Source organism: Stylophora pistillata, chromosome 8 (assembly GCF_964205215.1).
Source record: "Stylophora pistillata chromosome 8, jaStyPist1.2, whole genome shotgun sequence".
In the NCBI taxonomy this organism is placed as follows: domain Eukaryota; kingdom Metazoa; phylum Cnidaria; class Anthozoa; order Scleractinia; family Pocilloporidae; genus Stylophora; species Stylophora pistillata.
Genome location: NC_142526.1, coordinates 15,808,028 through 15,834,722, shown reverse-complemented (window position 1 = coordinate 15,834,722; position 26,695 = coordinate 15,808,028). Strand labels below are relative to the sequence as shown.

General features: G+C 40.3%; 1 protein-coding gene across 6 annotated transcripts; it reads left to right on the top strand.

Annotated features, from left to right (window-relative positions):
- Nucleotides 1–483: 483 nt before the first annotated feature.
- Nucleotides 484–26,695, top strand: LOC111321509 (endothelin-converting enzyme homolog). 6 transcript variants are annotated; one of them, XM_088730594.1, is made up of 20 exons: nucleotides 486–667; nucleotides 8,742–9,000; nucleotides 9,202–9,398; nucleotides 10,053–10,310; nucleotides 11,008–11,076; nucleotides 11,812–11,925; nucleotides 12,044–12,136; nucleotides 12,527–12,663; nucleotides 12,898–13,123; nucleotides 13,700–13,798; nucleotides 14,248–14,325; nucleotides 17,380–17,483; nucleotides 18,936–18,994; nucleotides 19,331–19,382; nucleotides 20,650–20,717; nucleotides 20,921–21,045; nucleotides 21,210–21,275; nucleotides 22,177–22,272; nucleotides 23,623–23,696; nucleotides 25,487–26,695. In XM_088730594.1, the coding sequence occupies exons 1-20, from the start codon at nucleotides 623–625 to the stop codon at nucleotides 25,584–25,586; spliced, it is 2,319 nt and encodes a 772-aa protein (XP_088586720.1). In that variant the 5' UTR covers nucleotides 486–622; the 3' UTR covers nucleotides 25,587–26,695. The 6 variants fall into 6 exon arrangements, 5 of the variants coding, with proteins under 5 accessions (XP_088586722.1, XP_088586724.1, XP_088586723.1 ...); XM_088730595.1 differs by lacking the exon at nucleotides 486–667 and adding an exon at nucleotides 3,032–4,921; XM_088730596.1 differs by lacking the exon at nucleotides 23,623–23,696 and having other exon boundaries at nucleotides 484–667.

Here is a 26,695-nt window from a genome sequence, read left to right as displayed (position 1 = left end):
ACCGGGAACTAATTAAGGTGCTCATTTTCCTTTGATGGAAAGAAATCGAAGGAAACAATTACAACTGTCTTTGCTGTCAAATTCTTTTTCAAAGCTATGGAAATGAGAACCAGACGAGTTTTATCCAAGTCCATTTTTGACAGAGGCTTCGAAATGGTTCTGGAAAGGGTGCTGCATTTATCTGTTATTCGGATCAGGGTAGAGAATAATGGACTCGGACGGCATACATTAAAACTGCGCTTCACACTTATACAAAGATCTATTTTAGGATCGCCTTAGTCCCTACACGGATAGCGTCCTCGGAGAGAGTATTGTAACTGTACTAATCTTATGCTTTGACGATCGTGTGGTTTCTTGTAAAGAGGGGAACATTTCCCAAAACATCGTGATGCAGTCCCTTCAAAGTTAGCTCGACATAAGCCCCATGAAGTGAATATTCACAACGCCTCGCCAACATTGCTTATTTATTGATGCGTTTAAAAGGAGTTAATGAAGTAGACAGGCATGAAATTAGCATTTCTAAAAAACAGAGAATCATTTTCGGTCTGTGGCTGATTGACTGAGACGGTGCTCAGTCCTTTCGTTTACAGAGAGATTTAGGAAATAGCACACAATCCTGGCAATGATCCTGGTAAAAAACTCGATGCAGGGAGATCAACAAGGTCTTGTAAGTAACGTTACAAATCAGCAATCTACTTAAGCAAGCACGACTCTTTGAGATCTCCGAGGCAGTCGAAAATAACCTTTAGGAATAATAATAATAATAATAATTGTAGTTACAACCCAGTAGTAAATATCATATGATTCGGTTTGTTTATGTTATGCTTACAATCCTGAGAGCGTATCTCATATTTACGAAAAGGCAACATCACTCTCTGTGCAGTAAAAATACTGCTCTGGCATTAAAGCAAGGGTGCTTTGCATCTACACTGATTAAGGGGAAGTGGTTAGGATGGATAAGGAATGTTTCTAAAAATTTGGTTACGAGTACTTGGCGTCAGTTGATTAGTTGGAAAGGACTTAAAAGCCAGTGAATCATCTTGATGAATGGATCGACAATTTCTTGATTCAGAGCGAAAATCTTGTGACATTCTTGCCAGGTTGGTTGAAGTTCTTGAGTTTCGAATTGCGCCGATACATCTCCTGGGTTCATATTTACTGGAATGGGAATGAGTGAAACAGATCAAAGGTAATTGCTAATTTGGGTTGATCACCCTTTCCAACAAATAAGAAGTAGCTTGGATAATCGTCGTTGACACAAAAAAAAAATTAGTTGCAGATTCAACCGGTGTAATTCATCACGCAAATTTTAAACAAGAACTTAGTGGCATAATGAAGAAGTAATTACCTCATTATTAATCCTATAACAATGCTATTGAATGTCTCTCAATGAAAGTTAAATTGAACTTTGTAAATGGACCGGTCTGGTGTTGGTGTAATTGACCAAACACTTCCAAGGATTCATGTTACATATTATTAAAGTTCTCATGAATAATTAGAGTTGATCTCAAGCAATTTTTACATGTTTGGCCTATTAACTCTATTGTAAACTGTTGTTGAAGAGTCATCAGGAAGACCAGCGACAGTCACGCTCTAATCCACTCGAGGAATAGCAATGCGACCAGAAATAAAGGACAATCTGAGAATGACCGGTTATTTGTAGCAGGTTTGGACGTTGTCAAAACTAAGGTTCCAAAGAGTATTTTCGTTGATAAATGTTACGAGGTGATAAAGTCACAAGTTACCAGCATTTGTATTGGACGAGCAACTCCAGATATGACCTATATTGAAAGTTACAATTTAAGTTATAATTCCAGGAATATTACAAGAAGTAATTATTCAAGGTTTACCAAACTCTTCCTTTACACCAGTACTGATCGATTTTTTAATATTACATCTAATTTGGAATTTTAGTCACGCTTAGAAAACATTTCGGAAAACATCCAACACAGCATTTAAACAAGATCAATTTTTAAAGAGGGCACACAGTACCCTCTGTAAAACTCGGTCACGTAAAAATACTTAGCCCTTTCATGCATCACGAATAGTAATCATATTTCGTTCACGTTCACACGAAATTTGAGACGATCACGTTTCACATAAAAAAATGAAAGTCACATTCACGAGTTGATAGTTTTACTTTTTTCCAGTCTTGATCAGTCTGAGTGACAAAAGATGAAGTAATGACTTATTTTATTTGCTCAAGGACCACTAGTTGTCTTTTTTATGACTTTTATCGATCCATATGAAGTCCATATCCTGTCAAAACTTTGGTCAAAACCTGAGCACAGCCGTTTGAGAACAATACGTACATTTTAAAAACAGTTAAATAGCCAGGAGTTCACCGAGCAAATTAGGATGGTTCACAAATCACGTTTAATTTAGCTCTTCACGTGGGCATGAAAAGATCTTATCATTTTCAATCGCGATTCTGACGAATAAAGAAAAAATGAAATCACGATTCACGAGAAAAAAAATCGCCAAATCATGCTTTAAATAAAACGTACGAGGAAAACTTTAGGTTTTATTGGGCCATTGCATGTATTTTCATGCCTTTATTGTAAAGACTGTACCTAGATCTTAATATTGTGAACACCTGAGTACACGCAGATATGCGTCTAGTGAACCATATACATTTTAAGTTTGATTTGTAGTGTACTGAGTTGACACTATTAAAGTAAAGAGTCTGTTGTAGGCAACCGCCCAAGGGTAATATGAAGCAAATCCTGTGTTCTGATGAGCCCATCTTGTCCGCTCGGGATTGCTCGCTCTGATCCCGCGCAAGAAAAACAAAATTGAGTGGAGCGGACTTGCTTAGTTCGTGCTTTTTGGACGATTTCGGTAATGCAGTCGAAAGGAGTGGTAGAAGACAGTAAAAACAAAGAAAACGCAAGCGATTTTCGATAGTTCGTGCTACAAGGTGGAAAAATCCAAAAAAATTGAGGAACAAAGTGATATGAAAGCTTGGAAGTCGTTTCGTTTCACGGAAAACGAGACAAGAAAGGTTGGTATCATTCCCGAGCAGGAACCGAATTTGCTTTCATGGAAGTTTTTTGAAAAACGTAAAGAAAACCCTTCTAACCACTTTATTTTTCAAAAGCGAGCGCGCACCATCACAGTTGACTTTGCCCTGGCGCTCAAAACTGTGAAAAAGTCGTTCTTGATCAAAGAAAAATTGTTTTGTATAGGTAATATGATGATTTCGAGCACAATTTGGTGCGGTTAACAGTTCAGGAAATAGCCAAATGTCTTTAAGGTGACTTCATCGAAATGGCGTCGCTGCTCCAGGCTGCTACGGGCCCTTTTCGTCTGTTGCCTTTTAGTTCAATTGTCTACGTCAAATCTGATTGTGTGCATGTGAAAAATGACAAAGAATGAAAGAATGAATGTAGTGCTTGATCAGTAATGGCGGTCGAGAATTTCGAAGTATAAGATTGGCGATCGTGTCAGTTTTGAAGCTGGGATACTACTGCGTAATAATTACAAATTAGCGGTACACCTGTACTTGTCATTTATTCGTCTTATAAAAAAATGTACAGAGAAAGGATAGTAATTTTTCTTCAGTTGGGTGCATAGAAGGTCTATTTGCAGAGTGGTTTTGTTAATGGAGGGTCTTGGACCTTGTCATGATTGGCTTACCAATAACCAGTTCTTCTGACTTAGCATCGACATCATTGTCACTGTCATCCGAATCGCTCTCATATTCCTCCACCTGGTTGAAATCTGCAGTTGACGCGAAGATTAGCTGTGGAACTGTGGCATCGCTTACGAAACTCAACACGGACACATCCGAAACAACAGAGCTTTTTACAGAATTCGATACAGAAATTACAAAACTCCAGAGCCCAGTCGGTTCTTGACTGGCAATAGCGAAAGGATGATGACGGGTGTTACGAAAACTAAGACCCCCTAAAATCGAATCCGTCGAAATAAAAAGTCAAATCGTAACCAAAACAGGTCTAATCTGTCAAATTATCTCCTGTCCGATCCTTTTTACCGAGTTTAAGGTCAAATTTAACGGTAAATTTAGGGGTCTTAGTTTTCGTAATCTCGAGAAGTAAGACCCCTGTTAGTTTTCGTAATTACGAAAACTAAGACCCCCACTAAAGCATTCTGTAAAACGTCTACAAAATAAGCCACACATGTACGCATTGAGGACCTATATTTTTCACCGCCATAGAAAAGGTCACTCACGCAAATCCGCTAACTACGATACCATTGTCCAACCAGAGTTTTTCATGCTGCGAGTTAGAGCTATCCGATTCGGTGCGTCAATCAATAATGAGTATTCAGGGGCTGGGTAAACAATTTAAGGTATGAAAGTGGCCCACATCTAAGTTCAATCGTTTCGCACAACACTACATTCATCGAAAGTAATAACAGACAAAAGGACAAACAGGCAGGATTAGCTTGCATGCTTCATCCCGTGAAAGGAGCTCCTGCAAAATTGTTATTTCAGTCATACTTTGGTTTCTAATCGCAGTGAATTTGCCGCCAGCCGAAAGTCCTGCGGTGAAGGAATTGCATTACGCTCTCCAAATATGAGCTGAGAATTCATATTTCCATTCATAGGTTATCAATAACCAGTTTCTCCGAGCGTGGAAGACTTGTACAGGTTTAATAAAGCAAAATCTCTTCCTCAAGAGGATAAGTCCATTATCCTTTGCACGCCCCACCGCTGTTTTGATAACGTCACTCAAGATTAAATAATCAACCGAAAACTGCCTCCAGCAGGCGTCCCGCACGTTAGTCTGTTCGACGGAATTAACTTCGGTGTTTATAAAACCCATTTACGAAGGGTATTCCGAGTTCTTTGTGCACATGAATGACGAACACAAGCTTCCTGAAAAATGTCTAAACAACTGCACACTGGATTATTGATTGAAAAGCTGAGATGAAGAATTCTCAAGATAGAAAAGAGGTATCTTAGCACAAGTTATCTTCTCTAATTGATCATTACGGCAGATTGAAATCAACATATACCTTTTGCTCACAGCCCTTGATGTCTAGTTCTCCCACGAAAGCAACTATTGAAAACAGATGCGAATCGCAAACTGACCTCTGTGTAATAAGTCCACATGTAACGCAATTTAAAATTGCCTTGAAAAGGCCTTTTAACCAAACAGTCGGTATGAGGAGGGAAGACTCTTGGATTGGTTTTCATGAAAAGAAAGGCGCCTGAGAGGACTTACAACATTGACCCTGTCTAATCATAAGATAGTAATACACCAGAAAATATCGAACCTAAGTATTTGGAGAAACATGCCGTACATGTTAGGACTTTGTTTGAGGGTCTCGTCAGAATTGCCTGACAACTGTCAAATTGGCAAAAGACTAATCGTCAATTGTCAATATGGCACGTTAGCAGGGTCAAAATCACCACGGGATTTTTTAAAATTGTTTATTTCATCTTTACCAAATCACTATGCAAACTTAATTTCAGTATTAATTTTGAAAACTGTCTTTTTTTTTTAACAATGTTTTTCAAAACTTGCCATTTTTCTTTGCAATCATTGTCCAAAAGTAGCTGTCGCGGCATGCTTATGTACAAATAAATTCTTGCTACGCTGTTTTTGTGGTGAATGATGCACACGCGATGTCCTAATTTTAAATTGCAAAATTATGTTTGCGCGCAGATTTCTAATCTAAAGATCCAATGTTAAACTGAATGTCACAAATTTTCACGATAGAGCTTTTTATAAGATTAAGGTGAGTGATTGTGCGTGCACATTAAACATAACAACGCTCCTGTCTATAATGCCTGCCAAAATTAGCTGTCAAAACTCTGCGGCGCTCCCTATTGTCAACGAAAATGGTGTCAAATTATACTGTGTTCATACAAGCGGCTGTAATATTAAGTTAATGCACAGAAGAGCTTTTCCTCCTGTTCACAGCCTGCAAGCAGTCCTGCACGCCCTCATTTAATATCAGGCACGAGCGTTTCTTTGCTCGCCGGACGGTAGAAAGAGCATCGCGAGCCGGCGAAAGTTCTGCCAAGGGTCTGGTACTGATAACGAGAGCCTGCGAGGATGCTACTGTTTTCCGATTCCAGTCCCCAGAGCGGTGTCCATATTCCGGCATCCTGATCGTTAAAAGTGTCAAAATATTAGCCAATAGAATTTGACGGAAAAGTATGAATAATCATGACAACAAATCTCACTCGTAGAGATGTCTGACTCGTTCAAAGATAGCGATACGAAACGAACGATCACGTCGATAAAGAGTTGCGAAAATTCTGCTATATTTGTCTACTTTGCAAGTACTCTTTTTATTCGAAATATGAAACTCAAGAGTATGGCCTTGTATCGACTTAACAGCTATTTTACCACTCATATCGCGATGGAAGCCGCAAGTAAGTACTGCACTATGTTAGCGCTTCGACACGAGGAAGTCTGAGTCCTCGAGGTCCACGGGTATAGGCGGGGCCGCCCATACTCGGGTAAAGTGAATCTTGTACCTATCCAGTGCCTCATGCATTTCCGAACCTGACATTTTCTAAATTTTTTGACGTCACTAAACACGTATTAAATCCAAACCAAGAGGTTTTCCTACTTTTAATTGATATTGAATTGCATTTCAACATTTAGCTCCGTTTTACTAACTAAACGTCTGGAACAAGCTACCGTCGTTATTATTTTTGATAAATTATTGTCTGTTGTTGTTGTTTTAACTAAAGCCTAGACAGCTCTTTAAGATTAAGCCGTTTTCAAAATCCATCGCATTTGTGGCTTCCTTTATCTCACTTGTTATACCCATGGCATTTGAAGTTTGAAGTTTGAAGTTTAGTTTGAAGTTTATTTATTCATAAATACAGAGCAGTTAAGAAAAAACTGAATTGCGTATTTACTCACATAATACAGATAGTAAAATTAAACTAATTTAGATATTAACTACTTAGTTATTAACAGGCGTTTAATCGGCTAAAAAAGGGAAAGCTAAGATGAGTTCGTTTTAAGACATGAGGAAATAATAAAACTTCTTAAAATGGCTGGTTTTGAAGCGTTGTAAATTAAAAGGTCGCGCACGCCTTAACAAGTAGGTAGTTTCATGTGCTGCTGGTATTAACTTTTGAAAACGGTGATTGTTGTCATTTACAATTTTGTCGAAAGGTGACTCACATATTTCGTCGTGACGGGATGGCTAATTCTTTAAATTTCATAATATCCAGGGCCTCATGATAGCTATGACCAGGACAGTTGATGGACATTGCTCTCTTCTGTACGTGTTCTAATTCTCGCCTTAAATATTTAGGGAAACTATAGTGAAAAACCGGTACTGCATAGTCCATGATTGATCTAATACAACTAGAATAAAAGAGCCCTAGATCAGTACGAGCAACCTTGGCTCTCTAAGTTGAATCAAGAAATATAATCTCTTAGAGGCTTTTTTAACAATTTCATTAATATGGGTATTCCAGGTCAAATTACTGGAGATATTAAGACCCAAAAGCTTTACATATTCTACCACTTCTAAAGCATCGCCATTGATGAGAATGGGCTCAAATTCTTGCTGGAACTTTGAAAAGGATATTCGCATCTCTTTACACTTTTCATTGTTTAATTGGACTCTATTTTCCAGGGACCATTGTATTACTCTATCTGTATGACGCTGTGCGTTACTAAGCTCCCCTTTTGCAACCGTCTCGGAGATGATGGTGTCATCTACATATTTCCATAAGCGAGCATTTTCGACTACTAGATCGTTGATCATAATTAAGAAAAGCCAAGGCCTTAGTTTGGTTCCCTGGGGAACGCCCGATGGTAATGATCCCTACTCAGATACACATCCCTCACCAAGTTTGATTCTTTGAGATCTGTCAAACAAAAAGTCAATAACCCAATTAATACGCTATTTGGCACGTATAACTTACATAATTTCTTTATAAGGATGCTATGGTCAATTAAATCAAAGGCCTTACGATAATCAAACAAAATAGTTCTTATAGTAGCACCATTCCAGTCGGTGCCCTCAGACCAAACATGAAGCATGTCCAGTAAAGCGAAGGTGGTCGAAGACCTTGGTACCGCGCCATACTGATTCATATCGAGATTATCAAGAACGGCAGGCACGATGTAATCGCGTACCACGAACTCCTTTGCCACCTTCGAGATACATGGAGTGAGTGAGATGGGTCTAAGATCTTTCTTTAGGATTTGCACGGGTTTTTTCTTAGGAAGCGGGGTTACATCAGCCAATTTCCACGAAAGAGGTAGGCGTTGCTCTTTAAACGATGCGTTGAGAATTTTGCATACAGGAGAAGCAATAAGATCGGCATATTCAAGCAGAAACCAATTAGGAATCCCGTCAGGACCACATGATTTAAATGGATTAAGTTTTGATAGTGTTTTCCAAACACGCTCTTCGGATACTTCTAGGAACTCGGGGAGATTTTTTTTTTTTTTTTTTTCTCTCCCAGGAATCTGTTGAAAGATATTCTAATATTTGACTGGGGCAGCCATGGTAGTGTTTGACACTTTGAATGTGTTCCCTTAGCACGTTTTGTTTTGGTGTCGCATTGTTGTCGATGTTTTCAGATTTCAGTTACATGGAAAGAGGTTGCAACGATGTGAAGGAAAGAGAGAAATTTAATCAAACAAGCTGTTCAAAACTTATCGTTATTATATCATCGCCTAATTGGTTTTTTATTTCTTGGCGACACTGTGGTTTTCTTTCTTTTGGCATCTTAGTCAAGAGGAGAAAAAGGAGAAAATTTCAGTGCTGTTATTGTTATTTATCTTCAGCGAGATGTACAATCTACGCAAGTGTCTGAACATTTGTTGATAGTGACACAGCCACGGACTGGGATGAACACAAAAAGCTTAACGAAACGTGAAAAGTTCCTGGTTGGCGTAATAGTCTTACTTCTTTCCTTGTTTGTTATTATGGCAATGGTCTTGGGGTTTCTGTACGCAAAGAAAGCTCACACAGACTCACAGAGTAAAAAGAAAAGCACTACATCCTACCCATGCGTAACAAGAGATTGCGTTTTTACTTCTTCAGGTAACTTGGCAAAGGTTTCTTTATAACCAAGAAATATAATCCATCGCTCAAAAGAATAAATACTGACCGCCGTCATTTGTGATTTTTGCCTAGAGCAAAGTTGCACAATAACCGTGACTGCCCTAAATCTTCTACGGCCTTCATGATCTCTGAATTATCATATGACCAATGATCTTTCTTCCTCCGTTCTATTGTTTGCAGACCTATTTAATTTCTTAGATCCCAACGTCGATCCTTGTGAGGACTTTTATATGTACGCTTGTGGAGGATGGATAAAGAAAAACCCGCTCCCTGATCAGAAGGAAGAATGGAATCAATTTACCAAATTGGAGGAGGAAAGTAGTCAGTTTGTCAGAGCCATCCTGCATAGTAAAGAGACGCAAGCTGAATATTCTAGGGTGAGTTCGTATCAGGTAATTGCTGTCCCCGTAATTTCAGTCTTGATATACGTGTAAGGAAATTTCTTTTCCTTCTGGCGTGCGATCTGTGTGTCTATCCTAACACTTTATGATTAGAAATTATATACAAGGGAAAACGAAAGATGCTAAAAATAATAAAGAAAAGGTACGTAAGTTAAAGAGAGAAACTGAATTTATTTGTGACCAAGAGTTTGGATAATCTCTTTCAAACGGAATCATTATGAAGCATATGTTAATAATCGGCACAAATGCGATAAGTTATTTAAGACGAGCATACATATATATCTTATTAACCAAGCGCGAGGGCCGTATTGGGAGAATATCGGCCCGAGGTCTTGACAGTACGGACCGAGCGCAGCGAGGTCCGTACAAAAAAGACCGAGGGCCGATATTCTTCCAGTACGGTCCCGAGTAAGCTTGGTTAGTAAGAGATTTATTATACGACTGAAGTTCAAAGGGACACAGGTGCAGCATCATTCGGGACCATTCGGGACAGTACCCGGTCCAATACTTAGAGAATATTGGACCGGCAATAGAGCATTTTGATTGGTTGATTTTAGTTATTGGCCCTCTGACTGCCCGAGTCGTGTAATAAATATATATATATATATTTTTTTTCAATTTTTTTTTAAGCTTTCGTCCTTCATGAAAGGGATAGCTTACTTTAAGTCGTGTTTGGATACAAAGGAACAGAACAGAAGAGGAACCAAGCCGTTGGATGATTTGATAAAGGAATATGGATCTTGGACTTTGACTACAGACGACTGGAAGGAAGAATCATGGGACATGATAAAATATCTTGCGTTAATGAGAAGAAAACTGTCCTTAGGACCCCTGTTTACTGTGTTTGTAGGCGCTGATCCACGGAACAGTAGCGTCAATATCATCCAAGTAAGCTCAGTGAAACGAAAGTTAAATCTGGTAGCATGTAGTTTTGACTTTACTTGTCATGATCTAATTTAAATTTCTTCCCCGACGAACTCATGAGAAAGGGACTGGTAGTGGCCACAAGCATCGGTAATTAATTACGCACGTAAAGGTTTGTGGTTTTGGAGTTTCCATTGGGAAAGGGAATGTGAGTCAATTCAGCCGGTCAACTCCGCCAATTACTTGCTGGGGAGAGAGGCCAAGGTAAAAGTGGGCATAGCAATCATATACGTACGTACAAACGAGAAATCAGAAACATGTACTTTTAACTCTTGAGTTCAGCATATGTTACTGGTCCTTTGCATGTAATATTGGGAAAGTGTCTTCCGTGTAGTAAAAATTAGACATCACAAACACTACTCGATACAATGCTGAAGTTCAAAACTAGCCTCTACGGTAGTTACACGGACTTCAGGATACGCCCTGGGTTCCAGGCGGAGTCAGTCCTGTGTTCATCTTGATATTGTTATCGTGGTTTATTTTTTACATCAGGGATAGCTTCTTCCAAGGTTTTAAGTTGCCCTCTCCTTAAATAAACCTACACATCCTCCACTCTGTATTATCCAGTATCCTAATATTACTTATTTCACTTCAAACTTTTTCCTTTGTCAATTATCTTTCAAAATGACACTTTCTATTCTCACGTCACTTTTGATTTTAGATAAGACCGTTAGCCCTTTTGGGTATCTCACAACACCGTTTAACTTCTAATACCACCTATGGAATTAAGGTACGTTTATCTCGATTGAAAGTCATGAAAAAAATTGAAACTCACCGTTGCAACGTTTCCTTCTTTTCTTTCACTGCTTATTGGTTCGTCTTTCAAAGAAAGACCACCCAGCTAAGGTACTGATAGTGATCTAAATTTCAAACAAAATTGTTAGCAATTCAGAACTCGCGTATCATTTTCCTAGTTTGTTAAATCATTAAAGCATTTCTCAACTTGCAACTTTTTTCGATGAAAAAAATGTTTCGAGACCAGTCAGGTCATCTATGTAGTGCAGTAGAAGACACTACTAAAAACTTCTAGTGAAACCAATTACCCTGTGGTTAGCTTAAAAGGTTAGAGGCCTGAGGAGTTGACAAAGCAAAAACATCAAATTGTCTTAGATATCTACTGGAGGTTTGAGTTTTTCCTCAGTCCATTGGGCCGTAAACACTGATGGAAAGATAAGGTCGACAGTTAGTGCTCTTAAATTCACTTACGACAATAGAAAGGTCGATACTTACATGGTAAGCGCAACATTCTATGCTGTTGGGAATAGTCTTAAAATGTAACTACATATTTTGACCCATTGCTGTTAAAGGAGTCCCAAATAGTTTTCCAAAGTGTAACTCCATCGACACCAAAAAGAGGTTTTACTCTGTAGAACGGCAACGAAGCATGCTCGTAAGTTACCAAGGATGTTTGTACAATGGAAATTGTCACATTGTTTCACTAAAGAATTTTGTGTTCTTTTTAAAGGGGCGAAAGATTTATCAGGAATTTACTTTGAATTTAACAAAAGCACTTGGAGCAAAAAATGACTCCCTCCCAGATATCTTGAATATCATCGATTTTGAGATCAAACTCGCTCAGGTTTGTGTCATTGTAAGTCTTGTAAGAATGAGTAACATAAATAACATTTCTGTGTTTCTACCGCAGTCGTTTCTGTCGTTTCAGAAATCGTTGTATTAATTATCATCATTGTGTATAGATCATGCCAAGTGCCTCACAAGCGTATGATGACGAAAACATGTATAGGAAACTGACAGTTAAAGAGCTGGACCAATATGCTGGAAGCAACCGGGTATGCTGTCTGCATCTACTGAATAAAAAGCTATTACATTAACTATCTAAAGCTTCTTAATGTGATGCGTTTAGGTCACGTATGTTTGATTGACTGTTTTTACAACACATTGCAGCGGAGGAAGAAATCTCCTATAGAGGCATAGGAGGTATGTTACATCTCAGAGGGTTTGGTCGTTGTTTGGGTATGAAAACGGTTACCAAACTCCCTCCCCCCACAAGAATTCCGAGAGGCACTTCTCCGGGAATGCTGTTTTTGTTGACTCTCTATCAGATATTTGAAAGTATACCCGTGTGATTTCACGCCGGACATGTCTAGAAAGACACAGGTGTTTTATCGTCCGCTGAGAAAGATATTGAATTTACAATAACTTTTTTGTTTTTTTCATAGATGAAGTGGAAAGTATTCTTTGAGCAGCTTTTGTTGCCTGTGACTGGCAAACATGTCACTGATGAAGAACATGTTGTGGTTTATGGAGTAGACTACTTAAAAAACATCACCAACCTCCTTGATGGAACACCAAACAGGTGAAAAGTAACATGATGTGATGATCTATAGACAGGCAGGGCTTTAATCAATCGTGTTCGCCCTGTATCATTATTGGGCCTGTTGTCTGTAAAACTTGAATCACGATGGTCATTTTGCGTGATTTCTTCCACCGCTGGAGCGTTAATTTTTTTAAAATTGAAAGAAAATCGTTATGATATGCTATGTCAGGTATAACTAGGCGTGACTTGCTCTTCTTTTTACCTCCTTTAAAGAACCATTGCTAACTACATGATGTGGCGATTGGTAGACTCCGTATATTTACGCCTGGGAGACGAATTTGAAGAGATTTTGGAGAACTTTTTTATAACTTTAGAGGGCTACTGGATACCAATCTCGCGAGATGAGTTGTGCGTTCAACTGATGAGAGAAAAATACTTTGCTGCACCACTCTCCAGAATATATGTGGACAGTCTCTTCAATGGGAACAGCAAGAAAGTTGTAAGCACATAAGCTAGAATTTTGGGGGAAGCAGTCAATCTTATGAAGAGAACCTAGCGCATAGTGGACTCGCTATCCCTAGCGCATAGCTTACGAATTGGCGAAACCTCAGGCAATGCTACCAACAAAAATTATTTTCGAGACGACGCCCATTCGGAAGAGCATTGTACACGATCGCGGACAGCTTCATTGTAAGATCATGATAGAAAAAAATAGATGATGAAAATTGAGGTTTTTTTCGATAAACTGGACCACTTCGTTTCAATTTAAAATGTCATAGTTCCGTTCAATACACCTTTTCCAGGTCAGACCTCATTAATCATTTAAGTAAATTGGCGAGGCGGTTCGCATTTCTGATATGATAACTATTTTAGGACAAAGTACAGCAAATTTTATATCATTAATTTGTTCGCAGCCCAACTCATTCTGGAATTCCTTAAGCCTGGAAACGCTGCTTCTCAGTTACTTGTATTCCCCCCCTCCCCCTGCAAGAACTACTATCGTTGTGCCTTCCTACGAAACGAGGAAAACTCCTCTTTACCTACTAACTTAACGAATCATATGAAACTATTTCAGGCAAAAGAACTGGTGGATGATATCAGGGAAGCGTTCGAACAGAACATATTGGAACTTGATTGGATGGATGAAAAAACAAAATCTCTCGCCATACAGAAGGTAACCACAGATGATTACTTTCGGCTTCATGTGAAGAGTGTCCTTTTTAACAATATCTCTTATTTCTCAAAAGATGGTTGATGTCTAGGGAAGATGCAATTTCGTGTCAAGTACATATGAGCTGCTAAGATATCTCGGTTACTTTAAAAAATCCATAACAAATATGTTGAAGAGAAAGGGAGGCATGAGGGTAAGCGTCTCGCCCGGCATCATAACTCTACTCAATGACTACAACCAGCACCTAAAATTGGATATTTAACCCTGACTGATTGCAGTCAGTATACCCTTAGACAATTGCGCCTTCCATGAGCAAAGAAGATGCGTTAGCGATTGCAACTAGAACCACATTAGCATTAAGAATAGCCCTCAGTTTAAAATTATATGAGTAAAATATATGTCTTGAGCAATTTCGATTCTTATTTATCATATGACTGCTTTGACTTTGACAGGCGAAAATGATGGCAGAGAACATTGGCTTTCCAGATTACATTGTGGATGACAAGCTTTTAGATGAGGAGTACAAGAATGTAATTAAAAGAATGATTCGATTACAGCTCAGAGAATTATTACTTCTGGGAAAGTACCTCACACAAGCTCTTTCTTAATCGGCATTCCCTCATAGAAGCAGCTCTGAGTAGTAAAACTGATAGCATGGGCGCGTTTAACATGAGCGCGTTTAACATGTGCCTTAAGCTCGAGAGACTGAGTGACCATTCCCCGCGTTTTGACCTTAAGTTTGAAGTTATCTCATCTCATCTCATCTCCTCTCGTCTCGTCTCGTCTCGTCTCATCTCAGCTCATCTCATCTCATCTCATGTCGTCTCGTCTCGTCTCATTTCATCTCATCTCATCTCATCTCATCTCGTCTCGTTTCATCTCATCTCATCTCATCTCTTCTCTTCTCGTCTCGTCTCGTCCCGTCTCGTCTCGTCTCATCTCGTCTCGTCTCGTCTCGTTTCGTCTCATCTCATCTCGTCTCGTCTCGTCTCATCTCATCTCATCTCATCTCATCTCATCTCATCTCATCTCATCTCTTCTCGTCTCGTCTCGTCCCGTCTCCTCTCGTCCCTTCTCATCTCATCTCATCTCGTCTCGTCTCGTCTCGTCTCATCTCATCTCGTCTCATCTCGTCTCGTCTCATCTCGTCTCGTCTCATCTCATCTCATCTCCTCTCGTTTCCTCTCATCTCATCTCATTTCGTCTCGTCTCGTCTCGTCTCGTCTCATCTCATCTCATCTCTTCTCGTCCCGTCTCGTCTCGTCTCATCTCGTCTCGTCTCGTCTCGTCTCGTCTCATCTCATCTCGTCTCGTCTCGTCTCATCTCATCTCATCTCTTCTCTTCTCTTCTCGTCTCGTCCCGTCTCGTCCCGTCCCGTCTCATCTCATCTCATCTCGTCTCGTCTCGTCTCATCTCATCGCATCTCATCTCGTCTCGTCTCGTCTCGTCTCGTCTCATCTCGTCTCGTCTCGTCTCATCTCATCTCCTCTCCTCTCCTCTCGTCTAGTCTCGTCTCATCTCGTCTCATCTCATCTCGTCTCGTCTCATCTCATCTCGTCTCGTCTCCTCTCATCTCATCTCTTCTCTTCTCGTCCCGTCTCGTCTCGTCTCGTCTCGTCTGATCTCGTCTCGTCTCGTCTCATCTCATCTCGTCTCGTCTCGTCTCATCTCATCTCATCTCATCTCTTCTCGTCACGTCCCGTCTCGTCTCGTCCCGTCTCATCTCATCTCGTCTCGTCTCATCTCATCTCATCTCTTCTCGTCTCGTCTCGTCCCGTCTCCTCTCGTCCCTTCTCATCTCATCTCGTCTCGTCTCGTCTCGTCTCGTCTCATCTCATCTCGTCTCATCTCGTCTCGTCTCATCTCGTCTCGTCTCATCTCATCTCATCTCCTCTCGTTTCCTCTCATCTCATCTCATTTCGTCTCGTCTCGTCTCATCTCATCTCATCTCTTCTCTTCTCGTCCCGTCTCGTCTCGTCTCGTCTCATCTCGTCTCGTCTCGTCTCGTCTCATCTCATCTCGTCTCGTCTCGTCTCGTCTCGTCTCATCTCATCTCATCTCATCTCTTCTCTTCTCTTCTCTTCTCTTCTCGTCTCGTCCCGTCTCGTCCCGTCCCGTCTCATCTCATCTCATCTCGTCTCGTCTCGTCTCATCTCATCGCATCTCATCTCGTCTCGTCTCGTCTCGTCTCGTCTCATCTCGTCTCGTCTCGTCTCATCTCATCTCCTCTCCTCTCCTCTCGTCTAGTCTCGTCTCATCTCGTCTCATCTCATCTCGTCTCGTCTCATCTCATCTCGTCTCGTCTCGTCTCATCTCATCTCCTCTCCTCTCCTCTCGTCTAGTCTCGTCTCATCTCGTCTCATCTCATCTCGTCTCGTCTCCTCTCATCTCATCTCTTCTCTTCTCGTCCCGTCTCGTCTCGTCTCGTCTCGTCTGATCTCGTCTCGTCTCGTCTCATCTCATCTCGTCTCGTCTCGTCTCATCTCATCTCATCTCATCTCTTCTCGTCACGTCCCGTCTCGTCTCGTCCCGTCTCATCTCATCTCGTCTCGTCTCATCTCATCTCATCTCTTCTCGTCTCGTCTCGTCCCGTCTCCTCTCGTCCCTTCTCATCTCATCTCGTCTCGTCTCGTCTCGTCTCGTCTCATCTCATCTCGTCTCATCTCGTCTCGTCTCATCTCGTCTCGTCTCATCTCATCTCATCTCCTCTCGTTTCCTCTCATCTCATCTCATTTCGTCTCGTCTCGTCTCATCTCATCTCATCTCTTCTCTTCTCGTCCCGTCTCGTCTCGTCTCGTCTCATCTCGTCTCGTCTCGTCTCGTCTCATCTCATCTCGTCTCGTCTCGTCTCGTCTCATCTCATCTCATCTCATCTCTTCTCTTCTCTTCTCTTCTCTTCTCGTCTCGTCCCGTCTCGTCCCGTCCCGTCTCATCTCATCTCATCTCGTCTCGTCTCGTCTCATCTCATCGCATCTCATCTCGTCTCGTCTCGTCTCGTCTCGTCTCATCTCGTCTCGTCTCGTCTCATCTCATCTCCTCTCCTCTCCTCTCGTCTAGTCTCGTCTCATCTCGTCTCATCTCATCTCGTCTCGTCTCATCTCATCTCGTCTCGTCTCGTCTCATCTCATCTCTTCTCTTCTCGTCCCGTCTCGTCTCGTCTGATCTCGTCTCGTCTCGTCTCATCTCATCTCGTCTCGTCTCGTCTCGTCTCATCTCATCTCATCTCTTCTCGTCCCGTCTCGTCTCGTCCCGTCTCATCTCATCTCGTCTCGTCTCATCTCATCTCATCTCGTCTCGTCTCGTCTCGTCTCGTCTCATCTCGTCTCATCTCGTCTCGTCTCGTCTCGTCTCGTCTCATCTCATCTCGTCTCATCTCTTCTTGTCTCGTCTCGTCTCATCTCATCTCCTCTCGTCTCGTCTCGTCTTATCTCATCTCACCTCATCTCATCTATCTCATCTTATCTTTCATCCCATCTCATCCTATCTTATTTTATTGAATATCAATCATAGCTAACAAAGATGGGAAGGGGCTACCGTAAAGTTCAAGTAATGATCATTTCTTTGCCTTTGTGACAACAAACAGGTCAACTGCAATCAATCAACCTACTTCGAGAATGAGTTATCATTGGACCAGGCCACAACTGAAAGAGATCTCGCTTACTTTGGAAAACTCGTCGACGAGACTAGGTAATTGTCGACCATGTTACGTGCTCATGCGTTACGTGTTACGTGCTCACGTGTTACGTGCTTGATTTGGCTTTCTGTTACCCTTTATATAAGAGTTGGCACTTGACTGTCGTTGTGCGAGAGTTATTATTGATACAATTTTGTGAGGTATCTTTCAGGGAATACAGCCAGGGTAGGCGGGGAAGGGGGTAGGGAGGGCAATTATACCATCTGCTGACCCACCAGGTGCAAAAAGAACGTTTTGAAGACTTTTTTCACGATTTGACAAATCCAGCTTATTATTCAAAACAACCTATTCAAAATTATCTTTTTCGAATAGGCTCAGAAATGAAATATGTTTTATGCAAAGATAATTGATAGGGGGAGTACCAAATTACTCGTACACTCCTTTATTCACTTCATTTGCTGCAGTGCACAAACCTTAAACCTTTTTTGTGGCTACTGCCTCCTACAGGAGGCGAAGCCACAGATGTTGTCGAGATGATTGAGTGAGTGAGTGCAACATTGACCCTATTTTGACCCGATGTTTCCCAGTGCTCCTTTTTTTTTTTATCAGAGTCTCTTAGTAGCTCAGCATTTGTACTCAATAGCCTCTAGCACATTATCTTTTCATTTCTTGCTGTGAGACTATGGAAGACCGCAGAAAGCGAAAAATATTTCATAATCATTTCAGGGTTGCGCACGATTTAAAGCAGAAGTTTTCCTTGCAGAAAATATTAATAGGTGTGATCGGTGCATCATGAAACCTGGGGGAAAATTATTTTCTTTGAAGAGCGAGCATTTTAACGTCAAAATCAAGAAATTATGTAGATATGGCGATGTAATAATTTCAGTTCTTGCCGTAACTGACATTGCAAAAGACGATAAACATCTCAAAATAATTTCACAATGGTATCCACCAACGCATGATTAAAATCAAAACTTTTTCTCTCAAAAATATCTACACATCATGTGAGCTTCAAGGAACACTTTTTCTTTGAAAAGAGGACATTTCACTGTTTGAACCAGCGGCTTTTTGCCGAAAAAGGGCCGCTAAGTTTGCGAAGCGAGCAAGCTGCGAAATACGATAAAGAAGCATAGGTTATCCTTGTTGGAGCCCAAAGGGTAGGGTGACCATGAGGCTTTCGAGCTAGTCCCTTTAAGTTATTATATTACTGCTGTTATCACTATTGTCATTTTTAATAATATTATTTGTTACCATCTAATTATTGGTTGAATGTCAATTGGACAGTGTATTCTAGAATCATCTTTCTCTTGTGGAACAGGGTACTCACGAATATGCAGCTGGTTTTCTGTTTTGCTTGTGAGACAAATATTGTGCAACGCCACCTTCAAGCGTTATTATAGAACCTCGAGTACTTCTCACTGCTACAAATATTGTGTCTATTTTTCTCATGTCTACATTTGCTTACAAAGTAACCACTAATTAATCCTCATTGTGTTTATCATTAGATGGGCTCTATCACCAATATCTATAAACGCCTACTACGATATGTTGGCTAACAAAATGGGTGAGTAAAAGAAATTTTATATATCTGAACCTTTAAGCTCACACATGTCAAAAGACCATCATGGCTCAAAGATACTTTATTTCTTCCGAAAGGGTTTATGTTTTCGGAAACGATTGTCATATTCCATTTACATACAAAAGGATAATTAACTGCGGACTGAAGTACATCCTTGAGAGGCGTCACAAAACATTCTTTGTTCATCAAAACGAGAGAAAAAATTACCGGTACCTAAGATTCAGGCCACGAATCGAATGATTTCTTTCGCTGATAAAGTGTTTAATGTTACTTAGCTGGGAATGCCTATGCAATGATGATTTATTTTGATTGGTTTTTTAGTGTTTCCAGCAGCTATCCTCCAATCTCCATTTTACAATAAGAGGTATCCGAGGTAAGTGTGTAATAATACCGCAGAATCATTGTTAAAATAAAAGTTAAACTGATTACGCGCATGTTCAGAATAGTGATGCAACATTAAAACTGCTTTTCAGTGATCAATCGGTCATTATGAGAGGTAGATGGATACTCTCTCTAATATATATGCAATCTTTTACGATTGATTTTGACTTAGAATTTTTCCAATTATAAGGGTTGATACTATTCCTTTCATCCCGGGCGTTCGATCGCTGAAGTTGATACAAATCGAGTTGTCCTGCATCTCAACTCAATTTCCATAGATCAACCTCACCAATTCCCTAAGGAAACAACTTGAACTGATTAAAACTTGAACTTTTGACTTTCACATTATCAGGTCATGCAACCTTGAAAACGCGGCAAATATTTGTCCAGCCCGAGTCATGAAAATATCTTTTTGCAGTCATAGAAATTACACGTTTTCAAACTATATCTGAAGAAGAAATTGCTAAATAGAGCAGGCGGAAACAGTAATTGCTTCTTCCCCAGGGCTCTCAATGTTCCCGTAGGGAAAACCGAGGGGGATATTGAGGTTCTCAAGGAAACGAAACTCACTGTTTCCCAGTCATTTAGTGCGTGATCGTCAAAGTCGACTTTCGACCTGTTCTTGTCACTGGATGAATTAACAATTTTTGAAAGAGATATAAATTGGCGTTGACTTTTCAGCTAGACCATAGTTAATGGACATATCAAAACTTGAAAGGAAACTTTTACCAGGCCGTATTGTTCTCTCATTGAATTGATTTTACCCCGGTAATCTATACTTCACCCTGAGTGTTCCATGCTTCATTTCGTAGATATGTTGAAAAGTAATTAAGGTCATGTCGTCAATCAATCAATCAAGCAAACTTTATTTGTAGAGCGTAATACCTGATAGACTTCGAGCAGTCCTCCTTTTCGGCGAAGTTTGTCGCGCGACTGAGTTAAAAAAGAATCAGTTAAAAAATGCTGTCAGCGTGCCGGGGGTACTCCTGGAGTGAAGTTTGAGCGCCTCACTCATGGAGCTCCCGCGGCGCATCGGCGTCACTCCAAGAACTAAAATATTTTTTTTAACTTTTTTTTTTACTCGCGCGACGGACTTAGTTGAAAAGGAGGGACGTCTCTTAGTTTAAACACCTAATAGTTAAACAACTAATTGACTTGTGGCCCTCTTCGTCACAGAATAATTTTCTCGGAATGATTAGTTACGATATATCTATAACTTTATTCTTGATGAAGGTTCAAACCGTTTTTCGTCTTGACAGGGCAGTGTTGTACGGAGGGGTTGGCGGCATAATGGGACACGAACTAACTCACGGATATGACGTAGACGGTGAGCTCGTGCTGCTTGCTCTTTACGCTATAGAAAACTCTTTGCCTTTCCAAGCAAACAAAATAAGTCATTTCTAATTGTGCGCATTCTTGTAACTTGCGATGTATCTTTTAACGATGAAATAAAGATCGTTAACTATTCATCTGTTTAACTATTTATATGAGATATATGGAATTAGTTTAAATCTTGTTCTACGATAACAGGGAGACGATTTGATATGAAAGGAGATGAACGGAACTGGTGGAGTGAGGAAACCCTTAAAGCGTTCAACAGAAAAACCGAGTGTTTGAAGGATCAATACTCTAATTTTACATTTCATGGAGGCACAGTAGGTTTAACTGATTTCTTTATTTTATCTCGTGCCGCGGTTTACCTAGCCTGCGTTGCAGCCGGACGTGTCACACAATCCCGGGTAGACTCTCTGCGACGCAGGCTACGGTTTACCGCACATAGGAATCACTTCTAAAGCTGATAAATCATCTTACACCTCAGATTGATGGCGAAAAAACCTTGTCAGAAAACATAGCTGATAATGGAGGACTTAAACAGGCGTTCAGGGTAAGTTCTGTACCCTTTTCCAGTCCTGGAACGACAAGTTGCTTTCATTAGACTTTCTTTCCGACAGGCTATCTCTGGTTTTTGTAGAAAAGGTTACTCAGATCCTTGACTAAAATTCAGCAAACCTCAACAAGAGCCTCGTCGACTATTAGCTCTGACGAAGGGCTAATGTTCGAAACGTCAGCTTTAGAAACTCTTTACGGTGGCCAACTTACATTATGAACTCAGTTGATAAAACCAAATTACCTAATAGAAAACGAATCCGTTTTGCCGAATGCCCAGTGGGGAAATACGTACAAAGTGAGTTAATTAATTAGTAAATTCTTGTAGTTGCACTTTCAAGGACTTTCAAACCTTAGTCGAAAATTATTATATCTAGCTTTAATGAAATAAAACTACGGTTTTCTTGAACGGCTTAGTGCCACCATACCTCTGCGATCTTGTAACAAAATATGTGCCCAGACGCAATTTAAGATCAATCAGTGGCCATCGCCGGTTTGGTTGACGTTGGTTACGAACTTACCGGATGTGGTTCAAGATCATTTTCTCTAGCCTCAGCTAAACTCTGGAACGCCGCTGGAAATCCGTTCAAGCGACAGTTTGTTGCATTCCAAGCGCAATCTAAACAAACATGTTTTTTGGAAAGCTTTCTAAAAAAATTCACTATTGATTGGTCAGTGAATTAATTATTTAGGTAGGAAGTTAGTTACTTAGCAAGTTTTTTATTTGAGGTCTTATTACTATTAGTTTTTATTTTAATTTCGACAGCTTAGTTTATCCTACTCATGTTTTAGATATTTGTACGTGGGCTTTTTCAAAAATGATTGTTGGGCGCTATTGGATAGCGTAAGAAATGGCGCCTTATAAATTTTTAAGATTTTCTTCCATGATTACTGATCAGGCTTATCAGAACTGGATTGCGCGGAACGGTAACGAGCCTCAACTGCCTGGAATGAATCTTACAAATGAACAGGTGTTCTTTATAAGCTTTGCAAGAGTAAGTAACTGATTTTCACGACTTGTCAAAATATCGTCAATTAGGAAGGTGGCTTTATATGGGCCCCGGGCACACTGGGCTGACAAAATTTGTTTTGCTCCACAAATAATCTTGACAAAACTTAGTCCCGCCACATTTTCAGTTTGTCAATCGGTGGAGCACTAAAGTTTGTTTGTTTGTCTATAGATTTGTACTGTGTACTGGCGAGAGAACAAATAGGACACGTAGTCCCCTACTAGGTTCACCCACCTAAACCAACCCCAACCCACCCATCCCACCCCAGGGTAGGACATCCATCACACAGTAATCTCGTGCGTGGGAAATTAACGTCTCCTACCCCTAACCCTGCAGGAGACGAGACCTCCATTTATTTGTCCCTATCCGAGAAGACTAGAATATCTAACCATTTCTTTATGTTATAGAAAGGTAGCATATTCTTCTCAATTATTTTAAGACCTTGAGTGTTGGTCCGGCCGGGGCTCGAACCCTCGACCTCCCGCACAACAGCCCAGCGCACTATCCATTGAGCTAACCGTTAATCACACGGATATACAAATTGAGCAGTACTTGGACCCGGGGATTCAGCTTAAAACGTAAACTTGGGAGCCACAAACAGCGCCTTTAAAGATTGGCAAGGGTTGGTAAAATTTGGTAGGACAAAAAATCACCGGGCACACTTGTCTCACTGAACTGATGACAGATGTTTTCGTTTAAAATACAAAAATTTTCCTAAAGCGACCGGGCTCAAGGCTGCATTAACTGTATATGCACATTTTGATTGGCTATTACTGATGACCTATTAAAGAAGAGACGCATAGATGACGTAACCATTGAAAACATTGATTCCATGTTGTCGTACGTGTTTTCAGTAATAGATCACAGATGTCGTCAAAACTGGTAAGAACAAAAAAGTGGCACACAAGGCTTAACCAAGTGTGTCACTGATGTGACACATTTCAGTGAAGTACACGGCCATCTTCCGTCTTTGTCTATTGGTTGCATGTTCTCTATCTACAAAAAGAGACGGTCTCTGAAACGTCTGCATTTACCCGTGCTAAAAGTCACGTTTTCAAAGAAATTAAGAATTTCTTGTTTGGACTTAAAAAAAGTAAAGGAAAAGTTTTGATCGCGTCCTTCATTGAAAAAATGTTTATTGACTGGGTCTGGTCGGGATGGAAGGGAGAATATTTGGCTCTTGGTCATGTGTCCCTGCGTCATGACCTAGAACCAAATATTTTCCCGTCCAGCCTGACCCTGAGACCTAGTCAATAAAAACATATTCTGCGTGGAGCGACTCGTTAAGATTTAAGAAAATACTATAAATGTCCTTGATCATTCAATTTTTGCCAGAGTTGGTGTTCAGTCTTTTCAAGTAGAGGGGAGGAGTTCGCCTTATTAAGTGAACACAGCCCAGCCCCGTGGAGGTAATGTTCCTTCCTTATGATATTAAATTCAAGCTTTTCCCTACGGAAGAGATGTGTAATTTTCTGTTTGAGATGTCAATTATCTCGTCTAAAGCACTCGTCTAATCGAAGCGTTTCTCATTTATGAGGGTCCCCAATAGGTTTTTAGGGACCCGGGATTGGGCTTATTTGAACTCCGGGATCCGGGAATATTAGAGTAAGAAGGGAATGAGATGTGGGATTGTTTTTGTGAACGGGACACGGGAATCTACGATTTTGAGTGGTAGGATTCGGGGAAATCATCACAAAACTGTCCTGATCGTTTTACTTCTCTCCACAAACGCGAAAATGAAATGCGATTGCGTATAAACGCCTGCATGGTAGGCTAAAAATGAAAGGCTGATTTTCTACTCGGAAGAGTTTCCTACTTCTGAAGAAGTGTTCAGTCCGTTTTTTTTTTTCCCTGATTATGAAACTATCGGATCTCCGTCACCTTTAGCTGTGTAATGTGGTTTTTGACATTGTTATTCGTTTCTTAAATACTGACCTCTTTTCCGTTATCGAAGTGTACGGAATGAACAAGGACTGCGCAGAGTGTGGGGCCGGAAACTTGTCCTGCGAGGCATGTCCCCACCCCCTTATCTTGTTAGCTGAAACTTGTGCGTTCGTCTTTAGCCCCTCACTCAAAAATTTGCTGCGCGAGCCCTGAGGAGGTCTTTTCCGCTACTAGCGTACGTTATTCGAGCAAAAGTTTGAAAACTCTAAATGAACGACATCATTGTTTCAGTAAAAAGAGATAAACTTACGTTTTAAGGTGGACAGAGACTGAAAGGGATCGATCCTTGTCAAGAAAAGTTACTTCCAATGCAAAGGTCTTTAAAATAGACTTGATAGTCCTTTTTACAGTTGTGGGCTTGGTGGCCAAGCCTTTGAACAGGAGTGAGGCTTAGGGTGACCTTGTTATTACAGAGATGTTGCTGCTTTTCAAATGCAAATTACTTTGTTATCATGCTAACTATATACAGGTCTTTATCACAACAGGGTCACCCTTAGCCTCACTCTTGTTCAAAGGCTTGGCCACCAAGCCCACAACTGTAAAAGGGACTATTCTGATCGTGATCGGGATTAGCCGGTGCAAACCGAAAGGAATGCGGGATTGAGAGGAAATCGTTGTCGGGATCGCGGGATTGAAGAGCCCTATTGGGACCCTCATTTATCTTTCTTGCATGAAATGTTTATTTTTTTGGAAACAAATTGTGTATGCATTTACCCCGGCCCTCTAACGCCTAAATTCTTCTTAAGCTTTCGTCTAACTCATACACCTTTACTACGGTGGAACCCGACATAAAGAGGGAACTTCCAATTGTGTGATGATTGTTGTCATCCTAATGTTTGTGGTGGCTTAGTTGTTAGGCTGCTAGATTGTGATCGTTTCATCTTGGATGTCGTGCTCCATAACATCAGCCAGTTTTGCATAACGGTTGTTCTCAAAACTTGCGGCACATCTTTGAATTCGCTGTATTTTCGCTTCAAGCTATTACAGTAGTGGATATACTGCAATGTCATCGTAATCAAGTTTCAATAGTGATACCTCAAAAATTACACAAAATTTTTTTTGTGACATTTGCTAGGCCGAGGAAGTTGACAAGCGGAAGAACGAGACTATCGTTACAACTGGTATCCATATATCGAGGTTTCACTGTGAGAATTAGATATATTTTAATTTATATGTTCTGAACGCTCCCTCTCTCTCTCTCATACATCTTAAGATAATTTTTCACTTTTTGACTGTTCCACACTGTTTATTGTAGGGCAAAAGCATCAGTGATGAACTTCTCGGAGTTTGCAAAAGCATTCAATTGTCCAGCAGGGAGCGCAATGAACCCAGTTAAGAAGTGCACGGTCTGGTAACGATATCAAGCCTAGCGTCTATATGTGTAAAATTTTTTTAATTTAATGAAGGGAATGATTCAAAGTTTCACAGAAATGCAACTTTACTGATTCATACAAACTATATTTTTTTTATGAAGATTAAATCCTTGAAAAGCTTGACTCAAAGGAATAGTTGATGAGCTCTGCTAACGGTAAAGCCTGCGAATTATGAACGAAACTAGCACTGTTTAGTTAAGTTTGTTCACTGAAACCAATCTTTATTCTATCTGTATCTTTATTCTACCGGCGTTCCAAGAAAGCGGCCCTTTAGGTAGCAGAAACTTGGTACATCCTGTGAGAGTTTTTCACTTTTCACCACGAACAGTGGCACTGCTCAAAGGTTCAGAGCATTTGTTTCCTTTATCTAGTATCTCCAATTAGTAGATGTCCCTTGTAAAGGGGCTGTTTACCTACTGAGCAACGAATGCATTTTTTTGCGTTGATAATCAAACTCTGATAAAAGGAAAAAAATTGTATATTGCTTTTTCAGTGCAAAGAGCTGCTAGGAAAACTTTCACGTTTTCAAACACAAGGACGTTGTTCATTCATAGACGACAATACGCATTTGTGTTAAGAACTCTTTAGTCTATCTGGCATTTCTTTGCACAGCAGAAGCGAGATAAATAATTATCTTACCTATTTTTCATTAATTCTTTGTTCTCGCTGCTGCTGTTATGCTAGAGGCCCTTCTAAAACCATCGCAACGAAATCATTGAGATAATTTATTGTAAGAATAAAAGAAAACAAAGCATTTGGAAAATAAAAACAAATAAAGTTGGTATATTGTTTTGGTTATGTCTCAAGTCTCTACAGCGATTCAGTCTTTGTTAATGATATTACGTTTGTGGTATTTCATTTGTCTGTTTTCCAACTGATGATATCTATTTACTTGTTTGACGTGGTGTTGATTACAAACACTTACGTTGGCACAAAGAACATTTGGAAGTGAAGGAGTGGCATCATTGCATAGCATATATGGCACCATATAAAAACCCGTTCGGCATTCCTTAGCTTTAACAGTACCTAGAAAAATATCAAATATGTCTGTAAAGAATTGTTCAACAATAAAATAAATTATTCAAAGCGTT